We start from the raw sequence: 19,692 nt of genomic DNA, 5'->3' as shown, positions 1-19,692 counted from the left end.
GCTATCTACAGCATTACAGAATGCTGTAGATAAGCCCCTGATGCTGGTGGATGCAGCTCATCTTCTATTTTTGGGGTGACAGGTTCCCTTTAATATGTCTAAGGGGAGTGTGCACACAACGTCTTTTCAGCTGTCAAAACGATTCTCAAGTGTCTATTGAAACTTCCCATTGACTTCTATTGTAAAGTCTAGAGCATCTTCAGAGTGGAAAACGCCTGAATATTGGCCTGTTAGTCAGGATTGCTATTTCTAAGATAGATGGCATCAGAGACCCCGGTCTCTTCCTCTGGGATGAGTCCATTTGCATTTTAAGTATTAAAGGAACAGGGATTGCAATCTCCTTCCATTGGAGTTTGTAAGCACTGCTCTGAAGATCTCCATCTGCGCAAGCGCCGCCCATCGGCAGCCATTTTACCGGAGTCCCCCGCACAGGACCATGGAACTGCGGGGACTCTGGCCTTTCACAAAATGTCGTCAGAGCCCCCGCAGCACTGCCGGACACCCGCAGCACCACCGGACACCCCCTCATCCCTCGGCCTGCAACAACGGTACCGGTAAGGTATATCCATATTATAAGACACACCTCCATTTTCCCCCAAAATTTGTGGGAAGAAAAGTGCATCTTATAATCTGAAAAATACAGTATATGTCTTTGTACCGTGTTAGCCAGTAGAAAAATATTTAGATTTGAGAGTCCTCAGTGGTCGATAACTTTTAGTGCCCTGTTGTGTATAAATATGTGATTCTTCAGATTTTGTATTAGTCTATGCCTGATGAAGAGACCTGAGTAGTCTCCAAATCTTGCAATTTGTTACCATCTTTTCAGTTAGCCATTAACAGTTATCAACTACTGAGGACTCTCAAATCTAAATATTTTCTTAGAAGATAGGATATTTGCACATGGTGTATCTGCCACAGATTTTCCATACACTGTGTATTACTGTTCCAGTATTGTAGAATTTATGAAATGTCTGTAACACAATGTCTTATTCTAGAGCAATCCATGTTTTACTTATTATGTAAATGAGCCGTTAAATCTATGGGCTTGACATACTATTGATCTCCCTCAGAATCTACTTGCCAATCTTATTTTAAATGAAAACAGATATTATAATTGTGAGACAAGTAACTAACACAGAACAGTGGGACTGAACATTTTCTCCTTAGAAACACATTTGCTGCAGCTCTCACTGCAGCTTTCACAGCTCTGCTGTTTCGCAGCAATATGTCAGCACTGTCCAATGGAAGCTGAAGCTGAGAGGAACCTGCAGATGTGTCAGTTATAGTCACACACAGCTCTGCAGTGAGATCAGAAGAGCAGCCATTACATGCCTCATACTCATTATGCTCCCTTTTATTTAAAATAAGCTTTGGAGGCAGATTCTTAGTGAGATCTGTGTTCCTTTCACAGCATGGAACAGCTCACTTACATATATATATCAAGGTTTCATTTTTTTAGCTTTCTATGCCCTGCATGCCCATATAGACCTCTTAGGATGGTTGATCCTACTGACAGATTCACTTTAAGTATGTGTTGAGTGACCCATCTTTTCTTATGTTTTGTAGGTGCCCATTAATCGTGTTTTACCAGCGAACTGTATGCCAGTGGATACTCATGGCTTTAAATGTATCCTTTATCAATAAGTTTTTTCCGGCGTCCTGTTCAAGTTCCTGTCACGAAGTTTCTCTCACCAACTAACAAAGGGTGCAACAAACAAAACAGATAGTCACTAATATAACAGCCATCAAGGAAAAAAAATAAATGTGCATAAAATGAGGAACATACATCCCGAAAATAAACAAAATAAGTCACTTTGTTGTCTTTTTGTAAAATATACTAATACTAGATGGTAGCCCGATTCTAACGCATCGGGTATTCTAGAATATGTATGTAGTTTATTTATGAAGATTTTAGAATAATACATTGAATACACAGGATTCGGCCGGCCGCGACCAATTAGCGTTCAAATCCCGTGCCAATTTGCAGCCGGACTGCGCCTGTCGCTGATTGTTCGCGGCTGGCCATGTAGTATATAGCACAGCCCACATAGTAAATAGCACAGCCCATGGAGTATATAGCACAGCCCATGGAGTATATAGCACAGCCACGTAGTATATAACACAGCCCATGGAGTATATAGCACAACCACGTAGTATATTGCACAGACACGTAGAATATAGCACAGCCACGTAGTATATAGCACAGCCCATGGAGTATATAGCACAGCCCACGGAGTATATAGCACAGCCACGTAGTATATAACACAGCCCATGGAGTATATAGCACAGCCACGTAGTATATAGCACAGCCCACGGAGTGTATAACAGCCCACATAGCATATAACACAGCCACGTAGGTTATAACAGCCCACGTAGCATATAACACAGCTCACGTAGTATATAACAGCCCACGCACGCAGTATATAACAGCCCACGTAGTGTATAACACAGCCCACATAGTGTATAACACAGCCCATGTAGTGTATAACACAGGCCACGTAGTGTATAACACAGCCCAAGTAGTGTATAACACAGGCCACGTAGTGTATAACACAGCCCACATAGTGTATAACACAGGCCACGTAGTGTATTGCACAGCCCACGTAGTATATAGCACAGCCCACGCAGTAAATTGCACAGCCCACGTAGTACATTGCGCAGCCCACATAGTACACTGCACAGCCCACGTAGTATATTGCACAGCCCACGTAGTATATTGCACAGCCCACGTAGTATATTGCACAGCCACGTAGTATATAGCACAGCCCACGTAGTATATTGCACAGCCCACGTAATATATTGCACAGCCCACGTAGTATATTGCACAGCCACGCAGTATATAGCACAGCCCACGCAGTATATAGCACAGCCACATAGTATATAGCACAGCCCACGTAGTATGTTGCACAGCCCACGTAAAATATTGCACAGCCCACGCAGTATATTGCACAGCCCACATAATATATTGCACAGCCCACATAGTATATTGCACAGCCCACGTAATATATTGCCCAGCCCACGTAGTATATTGCACAGGCACGCAGTATATAGCACAGCCCACGCAGTATATAGCACAGCCCACGCAGTATATAGCAATGTGGGCATCATATCCCTGTTTAAAAAAAATAATTAAAATAAAAAATAGTTATATACTCACCTTCCGTTGAAGGAAGACCGCAATGCATGGAGCGGTCACCGGAGCGTCGCGAGGAGCGGGAAAGGCCGGTTCTGGATCCGGGGGGCCAACGGACGGTGAGTATATAACGATTTTTTATTTTTTTTTATTATTTTTAACATTAGATCTTTTTACTATTGATGTCGCATAGGCAGCATCAATAGTAAAAAGTTGATCACACAGGGTTAATAGCAGCGGTAACGGAGTGCATTACACCGCGGCATAACGCGGTCCGTTACCGCTGCCATTAACCCTGTGTGAGCGCTTACTGCGGGGAGTATGGAGCAGGCACTGACTGCGGGGAGGAAAGAGCGGCCATTTTGCCGCCGGTCTGTGCCCGTCGCTGATTGGTCGTGGCAGCTTTGCCGCGACCAATCAACAACTTGGATTTCCATGACAGAGAGAGGCTGCGACCAATGAATATCCGCGACAGACAGAAGGACAGACAGACAGACAGACAGACAGACAGAAGTGAGCCTTAGACAATTATATAGTAGATAAACCAAAAAAATAAAAAAAAATTTAAAACACAAATACATGCATGTTACATCAACCTGTCCCCAACATAATGGACAAAAGGGTGAGATGAGAAATTACCTATACATTAACCCATAAATATGAGTTCAACAGCCCGGGAATACCATATCCTGTTGAGCAAACAAACTGGTGTATCCTCGGTAGCAAATCCCTGATGTGTCCTGAGGAGCAAACAACCTGATGTGTTGTGGGGAGCAAGCGATCTAATGTGTCATGGGGAGCAAAGGACCTAATGTGTCATGGGGAGCAAACAACCTGATGTGTCGTGGGGAGCAAGTGATCTATTGTGTCATGAGGAGCAAACAACCTGATGGGTCATGGGGAGCAAGCGATCTAATGTGTCGTGGGGAGCAAACGACCTGATCTTCTTTATGGAATAAATGACCTGGTATGTCATGGAGAGAAATGATGTGAAGCTTCCTGGTGAGCAATTTATCTGATGTGTCCCTGGGAATAAACAAGCAGGTGTATCCTAGCGCGCAATTGACCTGCTGCATCCCAGAGAGCAAACAACTTGAACATTACCCATACCCCTGCTCTACAGGATACACTAGATCGTTTGTTCCTCAGGGCACTACAGGTCCCTTGCTCCTCAGAGCACATCATGTTTTCTTCCCAGGATACACCAGGTCACTTGCTCCTCAGGACACATCAGGACGTTTGACCCCGATGGTACAACAGGTCACTTGCTCCCCCAGACACTACAGGTCACTTGCTCCCCCAGACACTACAGGTCACTTGCTCCTCAGGACACACCAGTTTGTTTTCTTCCCAGGATACACCAGGTCATTTACTCCTCAGGGCACACCGGGTTGTTTGTTCCTCAGCATATAAACCAGATCTTTTCTCCTAAGGACGCCCCAGGTTATTTGTTCACCAGGACACATCACATCGTTTACTTATCCTTTTTTTTTTTTTTTTTGATCACTTTCTGCCAAGCTGCCATATTGTTGATTATATGTATTCCACAGCTGTATTTTCTGTAACTTGTCAGCTATCTTGTTTGATATTTTCTCAGCCTTTATATCGTTGCTTTTCTTGAGAGATGACCATTGTTACTTGTCTATGATGCTCTATCGGAATCTGAATTATTCTCCGGGTTTAGCATTCATCTTTTTGAGTTAGGGTATGGGTAGTTTCCATGATGTTGGGGAGGGGTTGGTGTTTTCACATATGTATATGTCTTAAATGTTTGTCAGGTCTTCGTTGTCTTTTCGTATAATATACTAATAAAGTAACTTGTTTTGTTTATTTTGGGGATGTGCGGTCCTCATTTTATACATACGGTATGTTGTTTTCTTGCTTGATTACTCTTCATAGACACATGATATTTATAAATGGCCGCTTTAGGCTGTAGAAGAATGTAACTCTTCGTATTGTTCTTTATAACCGTTCTTCTTTAACTTTAATTAGATATTGTGGATCCTTACAATGACATAAGAGAACCTGGTGAGGGATATATAATAGCATTGTAACAGTATGCGCGGTATATTTACAGAGTAATATCTCTTTGTATACTTTGTGCAGTAATGACGGCTCTATAGACAATGCCTGCCTCTCGTCCACTGAAAAGCCCAGTAAATTATACATTTCTCTGCATCGATTTACATATGGATTTATTAACGCCTAATGTTGGTAAATACATAAGACCCCTGATCCCTATTTTACTTTATACCTGCAGAATGAAAAGGTTGGTATCCAGGAGCTCAAAAACTCAATTTTCTATTCCCTTTTGTCTCTTTTCAGAAATGCTGAGCCCAGTCTATAGAATGAATGAGCTCCTTGTAAAATACAGCCAGCAATTTGCCGCTAATTGGGAAGGAATTACAGGCAGTTCACACGTGCCCAGGTCGGCGCTAAGCTGAGGATTCCAAAATTGACTTTTTAGTGTCAATACAAGAGAGTCAATGTGGTTTATTGTTAGATTTTAATTGTTTTTAGGCTACTGTTTTATTGACATCTGCGCAGTCGATATTGTGCACCTCAATTTGCAATGTAAAGGTGCATTAAAAGTCACAAGAAAGTTTTTTTAACTTTTCAATTTTAACTTTCAAAAAGATGAGCTTATAGAAACTACAGTAGCTTTGGCTGAACTTGGGGGTATTGTGGACGGACCAACCAGTGCAGTTTACCATATCGGACAGAGACTATAAACAGCCTCACTCATTCCAGCTTACAGCCGGGAAACCTCCGATATTTCAGGTCATATACATTGACGCTATATGGCGGCGTTCTCTCTGTGCTGCCATATAGCGTTGCATTACAGAGCATTGCTATAGAATACCTTGTATATTGTATCGTATGGAGCATGCCACAATTTTGTTTACAGCCATGAAACCTTTTGATACATTAGTTAATTATGACACCTTCCGTTAATTATGACATACAGAATTATGCCTACATTAAATAATTATGACATCCTTTTATCATGTCATCATCAAATAATGACATAATCAAGTAATTGTGAAATCAAAAGTTAATTGTGACATTATCAACCCAATGATGACATCATCAGTTAATTATTACATCATTGAATAATTATGAAATCATAAGTTATTTATTACATCATCAGTTAATTATGACATAATTAGATAATTATGACATCATCAAATAATTATGACATCACCAGGTAATTTTTGACATCATCAGTGGGCTCAGACCTTTTATGGCAGATAATAAAGGAGTGTATTTTAGACTCCTTTTGAGGGGTTTGCATTGATAAACTTTTTTTGTCTGTGGGTGCTATGCCATGCCAAGACACAAGCTAAAGGGCTTCCTATATGTTTATGTGGATGCTGGAAAGGATATGCCAAAACAATACAAAACTAAAAAGCACCACCTACAAAAGGAAATAAATGCAGCTGTTATGCCTGCATTGCTATATCATAGCTATGTAATATGTGACCATTGAATACATGAATATTCAGTTACTCCATTACTGCTATATACACCATAATTATAAAATGGAAATACTTAGCGCATAGTTTGGTCAAATAGTGTGTGCCCACGCCAAGATGGTCTCTTGATCTAATAGCATAGGTTCTCATCTACAGTCACATCTACAGAGATGGTCTTTGGCAGACGGGTGCATATGACGTGGCCAAATTGTGCCAGAAGTATCCATCCTGTGAGTACAGTCTATGCAGCAGTAATGCAGGTCACAATGCATGGATTCCATTTTCACATGTTGCATGCTCAGAGTATGCTTGTATAGGTTTGTGTGTTGCAAAGCATTTCTCAGGCCACCCCCATAATCATGTGCAAAAAGTAGATGACAAAATACACAATCAGAAAATAACAACAGTATAGACAAAATGTTTACATTTCAATATCTGTTTCCGCCTTTTAAAAATAATTAATATTCCTTTTAAGAAAAAAGCTCAGATGTCTGAAAGGTAATTTGTAGTTATTGGTCACTGCTGGTGGACGTTGGTATCCGCAGCAGCTGTGAGGCTGTGTGCACACGTTCCGGATTTTCGAGTTTTTTCGCTTTTTTTGCTATAAAAACGCGATAAAACCGCGAAAAAAGCACTCACATTAAGCATCCTATTAATAGAATGCAATCCGCATTTTGTATGCACATGCTGCGTTTATTTCCGGAGCGGAAACGCATTCTGGAAAAAAACGCAGCATGTTCATTAATTTGCTTAATCGAGGGGATTCCTCGCACATAGGAATGCATTGTTCCGCTTACTTTCCGCATGGGGCTATGCCCACCATGCGGGAAGTAAGCGGATCATGTGCGGATGGTACCCAGGGTGGAGGAGAGGAGACTCTCCTCCAGGCCCTGGGAACCATATAATTGTTAAAAAAAAAACAGAATTAAAATAAAAAATAGTGATATACTTACCTTCCGATGAACCCCGGAGTCCTCGTGCCTCTCAGCGGTGCACTCGGCAGCTTCCGTTCCCAGGGATGCTTTGTGCGAAGGACATGGGATGACGTCGCGGTCACGTGACCGTGACGTCATCCCAGGTCCATCGCACAAAGCATCCATGGAAACGGAAGCCGCTGCTTGCACCGCTGAGGAGATCGGGGGTCGTCGGAAGGTGAGAATAACCATTTTTTAATTTTTTTTAACATTAGATCTTTTTACTATTGATGCTGCATAGGCAGCATTAATAGTAAAAAGTTGGTCATACTTGTCAAACACTATGTTTGACAAGTGTGACCAACCTGTCAAACAGTTTTCCAAGCGATGCTACAGATTTCTTGGAAAACGCTAGCATTCTGCAAGCTAATTACATTTGCAAAACGCTAGTGTTTAGCGGGAATACGCATGCCAATTCTGCATGCGATATACCTGCGGCAGGAGTTGCGGAATTGCCGCGGAAATTTCCACAGCAATTCTGCAACGTGTGTACTTAGCCTGACGCCTTCTTCAGATAGTCCTAACAGAGACAACACTTGTAATAATTGTGTTATATGGAGCCTAAAGGACTCAGTGATTACATGATGGTCCCCAACATATTCCCAATACTGTGCCATATTGGGCGCTATCACGCGAATTGATCTGTACAGCCTTTGTTCACCAGACCACTTAAAGAGAAACGTTTTTTTTTCGACTTTCCTTTGATGAGTTGCAATTTTAATACAACCCCTGGCAAAAATTATGGAATCATCGGCCTTGGATTATGTTCATTCAGTTGTTTAATTTTGTAGAAAAAAAGCAGATCACAGACATGGCACAAAACTAAAGTCATTTCAAATGGCAACTTTCTGGCTTTAAGAAACAATAAAGAAATCAAGAACAAAAAAAGTTGTAGTCAGTAATGGTTACTTATTTTAACCAAGCATAGGGTAAAAATTATGGAATCACTCAATTCTGAGGAAACAATTATGGAATCATGAAAAACAAACAAACAAAAAACCCTCCAACACATCACTAGTATTTTGTTGCACCACCTCGGGCTTTTATTACAGCTTGCAGTTTCTGAGGCATGGACTTAATGAGTGTCACACAGGACTCTTCATCAATCTGGCTCCAACTTTCTTTGATTGCTGTTGTCAGATCAGCTTTGCAGGTTGGAGCCTTGTCATGGAACAGTTTCTTCAACTTCCACAAAATATTTTCAATTGGATTGAGATCCGGACTATTTGCTGACCATGATATTGACCTTATGTGTCTTTTTTTCAAGGAATGTTTTCACAGGTTTTGCTCTATGGCAGGATGCATTATCATTTTGAAAAATTATTTCATCATCCCCAAACATCCTTTAAATTGATGGGATAAGAAAAGTGTCCAAAATATCAACATAAACTTGTGCAATTATTGAAGATGTAATGACAGCCATCTCCCCAGTGCCTTTACCTGACATGCAGCCCCATATCATCAATGACTGTGGAAATTTGCATGTTCTCTTCAGGCAGTCATCTTTATAAATCTCACTGGAACGGCACCAAACAAAAGTTCCAGCATCATCTCCTTGCCCAATGCAGATTTGCAATTAAGCACTGAATATGACTTTCATCCAGTCATCCACAGTACACGATTGCTTTTCCTTAGCCCATAGTAACCTTGTTTTTTCTGTTTAGGTGTTAATGATTTCGTTTAGCTTTTCTGTATGTAAATCCCGTTTCCTTTAGGCGGTTTCTTACAGTTCAGTCACAGACGTTGACTCCAGTTTCCACCCATTCATTCCTCATTTGTTTTGTTGTGCATTTCCTGTTTTGGAGACATATTGCTTTAAGTTTCTGGTCTTGACGCTTTGATGTCTTCCTTGGTCTACCAGTATGTTTGCCTTTAACAACCTTCCCATGTTGTTTGTATTTGGTCCAGATTTTAGACACAGCTGACTGTGAACAACCAACATCTTTTGCAACATTGCCTGATGATTTACCCTCTTTTAAGAGTTTGATAATCCTCTCCTTTGTTTCAATTGACATCTCTCGTGTTGGAGCCATGATTCATGTCAGTCCACTTGGTGCAACAGCTCTACAAGTTGTGATCACTCCTTTTTAGATGCAGAATAACGATCAGATCTAATTTGATGCAGGTGTTAGTTTTGGGAATGAAAATTTACAGGGTGATTCCATAATTTTTTTCTCAGAATTGAGTGATTCCATAATTTTTTCCCTATGCTTGGTTAAAAAAGTAACCATTACTGACTACCACATTTTTTGTTCTCGATTTCTTTTAGTGTTTCTTAAAGCCAGAAAGTTGCCATTTGAAATGACTGTAGTTTTGTGCCATGTCTGTGATCTTTTTTTCTACAAAAGTAAACAACTGACTGAACATCCTCCAAGGCCGGTGATTCCATAATTTTTGCCAGGGGTTATTTATGACCCTGACATGGACTCTCATACGTTGCCTCTTATTCTTTGTCTTTAAGCCATGCGGAGTGGGAAAGCCTGATGACGAGCTGCAGTGCCTTCATCTTCTATGGGACGGAGAGGCTTTTTGCACATGTTTTACTAGACAAGTTTCTGGCGATGGATTTTACAGGTGAGGATGAAATATTCTTCTTGTCCTGTATGATCGGAGCTACCAGCCATGGCAGCTCCATGAGGACTTGTTGTATAGCCTGGCCATCGTATGAATAAGTATAGTTTTGAAGAGGCGCTTTCTTTAACAATGGAGGACCCATATTGCCCACACATTACATAGACAGACCACTGACTTGAAAGGGCATTGTCCAGTACTCCACCTCTCCTAACATGGGGTTACCGCAGACTTAAAGGGGTATTCCCATCTCCAATATCCTATCTATAGTAGGTGTAATAATATTAATATTAGCAAATACCTCCAATTAAAAATGTAGTATAGTTCTTCTAATTTGCTATGTTGCTTACCCTGTTATGACCCCAATGGCGAGGGTCTCAGAGGAACGTGGAAGTCTGCAGAATACAAAAATCCAGCTCATAGGGCAGTGGTAACTGGGTTGACCATATATCTACTCCTAACGCCAACACTAGAAGTAGCCGGGGATCATTCCTACGTTGATTCTAGATGACACGCGCCAGCCGGAGAATCTAGCTACCCCTAGTAGAGGAAAACAAAGACCTTTCTTGCCTCCAGAGAAGGGGACCCCAAAGCTGGATAGAAGCCCCCCACAAATAATGACGGTTAGGTAAGAGGAAATGACAAACACAGAAATGAACCAGGTTTAGCACAGAGAGGCCCGCTTACTGATAGCAGAATAAAGAAAGGTAACTTATATGGTCAACAAAAACCCTATCAAAATCCACACTGGAAATTCAAGAACCCCCGAACCGTCTAACGGTCCGGGGGGAGAACACCAGCCCCCCTAGAGCTTCCAGCAAAGGTCAGGATATAGATTTGGAACAAGCTGGACAAAAATACAAAAACAAAACAAATAGCAAAAAGCAAAAGGCAGACTTAGCTGATATAACTGGAACCAGGATCAGTAGACAAGAGCACAGCAGACTAGCTCTGATAACTACGTTGCCAGGCATTGAACTGAAGGTCCAGGGAGCTTATATAGCAACACCCCTAACTAACGACCCAGGTGCGGATAAAAGGAATGACAGAAAAACCAGAGTCAAAAAACTAGTAACCACTAGAGGGAGCAAAAAGCAAATTCACAACAGTACCCCCCCCCTTAGTGAGGGGTCACCGAACCCTCACCACGACCACCAGGGCGATCAGGATGAGCGGCATGAAAGGCACGAACTAAATCGGCCGCATGAACATCAGAGGCGACCACCCAGGAATTATCCTCCTGACCATAGCCCTTCCACTTGACCAGGTACTGAAGCCTCCGCCTGGAGAGGCGAGAATCCAAGATCTTCTCCACCACGTACTCCAACTCGCCCTCAACCAACACCGGAGCAGGAGGCTCAGCAGAAGGAACTACAGGCACAATGTACCGCCGCAACAAGGACCTATGAAATACATTGTGAATAGCAAACGACACAGGAAGATCCAGACGAAAAGATACAGGATTAAGGATTTCCAATATCTTGTAAGGCCCAATAAAACGAGGTTTAAATTTGGGAGAGGAGACCTTCATAGGAACAAAGCGGGAAGAAAGCCATACCAAATCCCCAACGCGTAGTCGGGGACCCACACCGCGGCGGCGGTTGGCAAAGCGCTGAGCCTTCTCCTGTGACAACTTCAAGTTGTCCACCACATGATTCCAGATCTGCTGCAACCTATCCACCACAGAATCCACCCCAGGACAGTCAGAAGGCTCCACATGACCCGAAGAAAAGCGAGGATGGAAACCAGAGTTGCAGAAAAAAGGCGAAACCAAGGTGGCGGAACTAGCCCGATTATTAAGGGCAAACTCAGCCAACGGCAAGAATGTCACCCAATCGTCCTGATCAGCAGAGACAAAACACCTCAAATAAGCCTCCAAAGTCTGATTGGTTTGCTCCGTCTGTCCATTAGTCTGAGGATGGAAAGCAGACGAAAACGACAAATCAATGCCCATCCTACTACAAAAGGATCGCCAGAACCTGGAAACGAACTGGGATCCTCTGTCTGACACAATATTCTCAGGGATGCCGTGCAAACGAACCACGTTCTGGAAAAACACAGGAACCAGATCGGAAGAGGAAGGCAGCTTAGGCAAAGGAACCAAATGGACCATCTTGGAGAAGCGATCACATATCACCCAGATAACGGACATGCCCTGAGATAGCGGAAGATCAGAAATGAAATCCATGGAGATATGTGTCCAAGGTCTCTTCGGGACAGGCAAGGGCAAGAGCAAACCGCTGGCACGAGAACAGCAAGGCTTAGCTCGAGCACAAGTCCCACAGGACTGCACAAATGACCGCACATCCCTTGACAAGGAAGGCCACCAAAAGGACCTGGCCACCAGATCTCTGGTGCCAAAAATTCCCGGGTGACCTGCCAACACCGAGGAATGAACCTCGGAAATGACTCTGCTGGTCCACTTATCCGGGACAAACAGTCTGTCAGGTGGACAAGACTCAGGCCTATCAGCCTGAAATCTCTGCAACACACGTCGCAGATCCGGAGAAATAGCTGACAAGATAACTCCATCTTTAAGAATACCAACAGGATCAGCGACTCCAGGAGCATCAGGCACAAAGCTCCTAGAAAGAGCATCGGCCTTCACATTCTTTGAACCTGGTAAATACGAGACAACAAAATCAAAGCGGGAGAAAAACAATGACCAGCGGGCCTGTCTCGGATTAAGGCGTTTAGCAGACTCGAGATACATCAGATTTTTGTGATCAGTCAAGACCACCACACGATGCTTAGCACCCTCGAGCCAATGACGCCACTCCTCAAATGCCCATTTCATGGCCAACAACTCCCGATTGCCCACATCATAATTTCGCTCGGCAGGCGAAAACTTCCTAGAGAAAAAGGCACAAGGTTTCATAACAGAGCAACCAGGGCCTCTCTGCGACAAAACGGCCCCTGCCCCAATCTCCGAAGCATCCACCTCAACCTGAAAGGGAAGTGAGACGTCAGGCTGGCACAAAACCGGCGCCGAAGTAAACCGGCGTTTCAACTCCTGGAAAGCCTCCACGGCAGCAGGAGCCCAGTTAGCTACATCGGAGCCCTTCTTGGTCATATCCGTCAAAGGTTTCACAATGCTAGAAAAATTAGCGATAAAACGACGGTAGAAGTTAGCGAAGCCCAAGAACTTCTGAAGACTCTTAACTGACGAGGGCTGAGTCCAATCAAGAATAGCTCGGACCTTGACTGGGTCCATCTCCACAGCAGAAGGGGAAAAAATGAACCCCAAAAAGGGAACCTTCTGTACACCAAAGAGACACTTTGAGCCCTTGACAAACAAAGAATTTTCACGCAAAATTTTAAAGACCAACCTGACCTGCTCCACATGCGAATCCCAATTATCAGAAAAAACCAAAATATCATCCAGATAAACAATCAAAAATTTATCGAGATACTTCCGGAAAATGTCATGCATAAAGGACTGAAAAACTGAAGGCGCATTGGAGAGCCCAAAAGGCATCACCAAGTACTCAAAATGACCTTCGGGCGTATTGAATGCGGTTTTCCATTCATCACCTTGCTTAATGCGCACAAGGTTGTACGCACCACGAAGGTCTATCTTGGTGAACCACTTGGCACCCTTAATCCGGGCAAACAAGTCAGACAACAGCGGTAAAGGATACTGAAATTTGACAGTGATCTTATTTAAAAGCCGATAATCAATACAAGGTCTCAAAGATCCGTCCTTTTTTGCCACAAAAAAGAATCCCGCACCAAGAGGGGAAGAAGACGGACGAATATGTCCTTTCTCCAGAGACTCCTTGATATATGAACGCATAGCGGTATGTTCAGGTACCGACAGATTAAACAGTCTTCCCTTAGGAAATTTACTGCCTGGGATCAAATCTATAGCACAGTCACAGTCCCTATGAGGAGGCAGTGCACTGGACTCAGACTCACTGAAGACATCCTGATAATCAGACAAATACTCCGGAACTTCCGAAGGCGTAGAAGAAGCAATAGACACAGGCAGGGAATCCCCATGAATACCACGACAGCCCCAACTTGAGACTGACATAGCCTTCCAGTCCAGGACTGGATTATGGGTCTGTAACCATGGCAGCCCTAAAACAACCAAATCATGCATTTTATGTAAAACCAGGAAACGTATCACCTCGCGGTGTTCAGGAGTCATGCACATGGTAACCTGTGTCCAATACTGCGGTTTATTTGCTGCCAATGGTGTAGCATCAATACCCCTAAGAGGAATAGGATTTTCTAATGGTTCAAGAGTAAAACCACAGCGCTTAGCAAATGAGAGATCCATGAGACTCAGGGCAGCACCTGAATCTACAAACGCCATGACAGGATAAGATGACAGTGAGCAAATCAAAGTTACAGACAGAATAAATTTAGGTTGCAAATTACCAACGGTGACAGGACTAACAACCTTAGCTATACGTTTAGAGCATGCTGAGATAACGTGTAGAATCACCACAGTAGTAGCACAAGCCATTCCGGCGTCTATGAATTTTCCGCTCATTTCTAGTCAGGATTCTATCACATTGCATTAAATCAGGTGTCTGTTCAGACAACACCATGAGGGAATTTGCGGTTTTTCTATCACATTGCACCGAATTAGGTGTCTGTTCAGACAACACCATGAGGGAATTTGCGGTTTTGCGCTCCCGCAACCGCCGGTCAATTTGAATAGCCAGTGCCATAGTATCATTCAGACCTGTGGGAATGGGAAAACCCACCATAACATTCTTAATGGCTTCAGAAAGGCCATTTCTAAAATTAGCGGCCAGTGCACACTCGTTCCAATGTGTCAGCACGGACCATTTCCGAAATTTTTGGCAATACACTTCAGCCTCGTCCTGCCCCTGAGACATAGCCAGCAAGGCCTTTTCTGCCTGAATCTCAAGATTGGGTTCCTCATAAAGTAAACCGAGCGCCAGAAAAAACGCATCAAGATCAGCCAATGCCGGATCTCCTGGCGCCAGCGAAAAAGCCCAATCCTGAGGGTCGCCCCGTAAGAACGAAATAACAATCTTTACTTGCTGAGCAGAATCTCCAGATGAACAGGGTCTCAGGGACAAAAACAATTTACAATTATTCACGAAATTCCTAAACTTAAACCTGTCTCCGGAAAACAGTTCAGGAATCGGTATTTTAGGTTCTGACCTAGGATTTCTGATAACATAGTCTTGTATGCCCTGCACACGAGTAGCCAGCTGGTCCACACTTGTAATCAAGGTCTGGACATTCATGTCTGCAGCAAGCATAGCCACTCTGAGGTAAAGGGGAAGAAGAAAAAAAAACAAACTCAGAATCTTCTTTCTTATAATCCCTCTTCTGCAATGCATTAAACATTTAATACTGGCCTGGCAAACTGTTATGACCCCAATGGCGAGGGTCTCAGAGGAACGTGGAAGTCTGCAGAATACAAAAATCCAGCTCATAGGGCAGTGGTAACTGGGTTGACCATATATCTACTCCTAACGCCAACACTAGAAGTAGCCGGGGATCATTCCTACGTTGATTCTAGATGACACGCGCCAGCCGGAGAATCTAGCTACCCCTAGTAGAGGAAAACAAAGACCTTTCTTGCCTCCAGAGAAGGGGACCCCAAAGCTGGATAGAAGCCCCCCACAAATAATGACGGTTAGGTAAGAGGAAATGACAAACACAGAAATGAACCAGGTTTAGCACAGAGAGGCCCGCTTACTGATAGCAGAATAAAGAAAGGTAACTTATATGGTCAACAAAAACCCTATCAAAATCCACACTGGAAATTCAAGAACCCCCGAACCGTCTAACGGTCCGGGGGGAGAACACCAGCCCCCCTAGAGCTTCCAGCAAAGGTCAGGATATAGATTTGGAACAAGCTGGACAAAAATACAAAAACAAAACAAATAGCAAAAAGCAAAAGGCAGACTTAGCTGATATAACTGGAACCAGGATCAGTAGACAAGAGCACAGCAGACTAGCTCTGATAACTACGTTGCCAGGCATTGAACTGAAGGTCCAGGGAGCTTATATAGCAACACCCCTAACTAACGACCCAGGTGCGGATAAAAGGAATGACAGAAAAACCAGAGTCAAAAAACTAGTAACCACTAGAGGGAGCAAAAAGCAAATTCACAACATTACCCCATGTGCAGGGAATTGCAGTAGCTTACACATCCATGGTTATAAACAAACGAAGAAATAGAAGTGGCACTCACCCCAATGTTGCTGTTTAGTGATGTCCTTTATTCAAAATATGAAGGCACAAACATGATATGGAGAGGCGGCTGGTGGAGGAAGGGGTGCAAGAGGAGGCAAAAGGACGACGGCCGTTTCGCACCGGTGCGCTTCCACGGGTCCAGGTGCATGAATTAAAAACGTCATATCCTATATAGGGAGCTAGATGACTTGATGTGAACAGGTGAGACAATTAAAAACACATTTGGAGGTGAGCACCAAATTACGCCGATAAGCACAGTAAATAAATTCCTTTACACATGTTTTTGATGCAATTTTTACAGGAAAATAGACATGTCAAGTTTATCATTTAGTCCGATAGCTCCCTGCGCTTTAGTTTCCATAATCCACCTGGCTTCGCGCTGTAGTAATATTTTACCGCGATCGCCTCCGTTCAGTGGATTTTTTACAACTTCTAACCCGGCAAAACGTAATACATTTGGATTTGCATTATATATGTCCTGCATATGTTTTATGAAGCGAGGACATCCTTTGCCGGAAGAAATAGAATTGTAATGTTCTCTACATGTTCTTTACATTCTGTTCTTCTTCATTTTCCGAACTGTGTGGGATAGTTCGGAAAATGAATTTAATAATTTTGTCTCCTATCTTAATAATATTAACGATGACAACATGCAATTTATCGCCTGTTTTGGGGGCATGTCGCTTGAGTTTCTAGATGTTAAAATTGAAATAGTGGAGAATAAAATTAACACATCCGTACATAAAAAATCCACTGCGACAAATAGTTTACTACATTTTAAGAGCGCTCATCCATTTCACACAAAGAACAGCATCCCTTATAGCCAGATGGTCAGGTACAGAAAAATCAATAATAATGAAACAACATTTAATAAACAGATTGCTGAACTTAAAACTAATTTTCTGAATAGAAATTATCCCCAAAAAATCTTGCTATCAGCTGAAAATAGAGTTAGGAAACTAACACAAGATGATTTATTAAAAAACCGCAAGAAATCTGCACGTTCCCCTAATGATAATGCCAACAAGAAATTCGTGTTTACTTTCACACATAGCCCGATGGATAAAGCAATTTATGCGGCTATTAACAAAAATTGGCATATACTACAAACTGATAGAGAATTATCACCCTTAACAATGAACCATCCAATCTTTGCTTATAAACGGTCTAAGAATTTAGGGGATATTCTTGTGAAAAATCGTCTGGTAACAAAAGAAGGTACTAATTGGCTAAAAAAACTACAACCGACAGGTAACCACAAATGTGGAAACTGTAGTTTTTGCCACCTTAGACTCTTGGATAATCCCATCCGTATTGGTCCTGTTTGTCACACAGTCCGGCAGCTGATCACATGCAGAACCCAGTATGTGGTCTATTTAATTGTATGTCCATGCCATTTTTATTATATTGGCAAGACTATTCACCCGATGTTCCATAGATTTAGAAAACATTTCAATTCTATTTCTTCCGGCAAAGGATGTCCTCGCTTCATAAAACATATGCAGGACATACATAATGCAAATCCAAATGTATTACGTTTTGCCGGGTTAGAAGTTGTAAAAAATCCACTGAACGGAGGCGATCGCGGTAAAATATTACTACAGCGCGAAGCCAGGTGGATTATGGAAACTAAAGCGCAGGGAGCTATCGGACTAAATGATAAACTTGACATGTCTATTTTCCTGTAAAAATTGCATCAAAAACAAGTGTAAAGTAAAGGAATTTATTTACTGTGCTTATCGGCGTAATTTGGTGCTCACATCCAAATGTGTTTTTAATTGTCTCACCTGTTCACATCAAGTCGTCTAGCTCCCTATATAGGATATGACGTTTTTAATTCATGCACCTGGACCCGTGGAAGCGCACCGGCGCGAAACGGCCGTCGTCCTTTTGCCTCCTCTTGCACCCCTTCCTCCACCAGCCGCCTCTCCATATCATGTTTGTGCCTTCATATTTTGAATAAAGGACATCACTAAACAGCAACATTGGGGTGAGTGCCACTTCTATTTCTTCGTTTGTTTGGATCCATATCTTCATTGTTGTTGAGCACCACCCGTACGTCGCTGAGTATTGCGTGCTAAAAAGGTTCCTGATAGAATCCTATGCTTCCACGTTCTATTGTCGGCTTGGAATGCCAGATTTCAACGCTTCAACGTTGTATCAATTGTCTATAGTCACCACCTAGTGCCATTCTAACTCTACATTTTTGCACATCCATGGTTATGACCACTAACAACTAACTAACTGTCACTATGAGTGGTCGTAACCATGGATACCTAAGCTACTGCAATGCCCTGTACATATGGTAAGTGGCATAGTGAATCATAAGACATATAATACTTTCTAATTGTAGGTATTTGCTAATATTATTATTTTTACACCCACTACACTTAGGATAGGAGCTTGGAGATAGGAATACTCCCTCAAACACTTGCTGCTAGGTTCCTCCATATATTACTGCTGGGGGTTCCAACGGGGGAACATCCTTTAATGAGGAGACACTTCAAATAAAAAGGGATTGTCCAAAATGGGTAACCCCTTTATTACACTTAAAAGATTAGGAGAATTTAACCCATTAACTGTTTCTCCATGTATCTTGTTAACTGATGGCTTGATTATTAGTGTTGCTGCCAGAGGCATAACCTGAAGCACCTGGGTCTGCAAACTAAATTTATCCCAAGGCCTCTCCAGAAACCTGTGCCATTTACAGAAGTGCCGATATGTTCTTATTAGAAGATAATCCAGGATTTGATATCATAAACATATCCTGTTTTGGATAACTGTAAGTGCTTGTTCACTACTGGACAACCCCCTATTAATAGGCATAAGGAGCTGACAAAAATGTAAAAAAAAAATAAAAATAAATTGGTAGTCACCTCCAAATAGGCACTGCTCCAACGTAGTAAATTCTGCGTCCACCACCGGTCGTCTGATAGTGGAGAGAATACTGAATGGTTGCACATTCACATTTTGTCTGAACAAATGATGTTTCTATCGTTTCCTGGGCCAATTAAACCCTTCTTTTTCCGTTTATTTTCATGTTCGTTTTTTTTCCCCCATCTTCCAAGAGCCATAACTTTTTTATTTTTCTGTCAATATAGCTGTATGATGGCTTGTTGTTTTGCAGGATGAACTGGAAAACGGGAAAAAAAAAATCGAAATGCGGTGAAATTGCAAAAAAGTGCAATTCCACAATTGTTTTTTTTTTTTTTTATGTACCATGTTCACTATACGGTAAAACTGACCTGGCAATATGATTCTCCAGGTCAGTACGAGTGCAAAGTTACCAAACATTTATAGTTTTTCTTTTTATTTAAGTTCATTTTATTGCAATGTTGCGGTGGCCAA

General features: G+C 42.3%; 1 protein-coding gene across 3 annotated transcripts in view; it reads left to right on the top strand.

Moving 5' to 3' along the window:
- CFAP46 (cilia and flagella associated protein 46) overlaps positions 1–19,692 on the top strand; it is a 254,459-nt gene that overhangs the window by 215,964 nt on the left and 18,803 nt on the right. For 2 of the 3 annotated variants that reach the window (XM_077258533.1, XM_077258532.1), the window contains exons 53-56: positions 1,567–1,627; positions 5,126–5,161; positions 5,459–5,561; positions 10,045–10,157. In XM_077258533.1, the coding sequence (XP_077114648.1) occupies positions 1,567–1,627; positions 5,126–5,161; positions 5,459–5,561; positions 10,045–10,157 (313 nt within the window). Of the gene's footprint in view, positions 1–1,566; positions 1,628–5,125; positions 5,162–5,239; positions 5,348–5,458; positions 5,562–10,044; positions 10,158–19,692 lie in introns of those variants that run through there. The other variant, XR_013214466.1, reaches the window with a different exon arrangement.

This window comes from Ranitomeya variabilis, chromosome 4 (genome assembly GCF_051348905.1).
Source record: "Ranitomeya variabilis isolate aRanVar5 chromosome 4, aRanVar5.hap1, whole genome shotgun sequence".
Lineage (NCBI taxonomy): Eukaryota > Metazoa > Chordata > Amphibia > Anura > Dendrobatidae > Ranitomeya > Ranitomeya variabilis.
The sequence above is the reverse complement of the archived record's forward strand: the minus strand, read 5'-3'. Positions and strand labels throughout refer to the sequence as shown.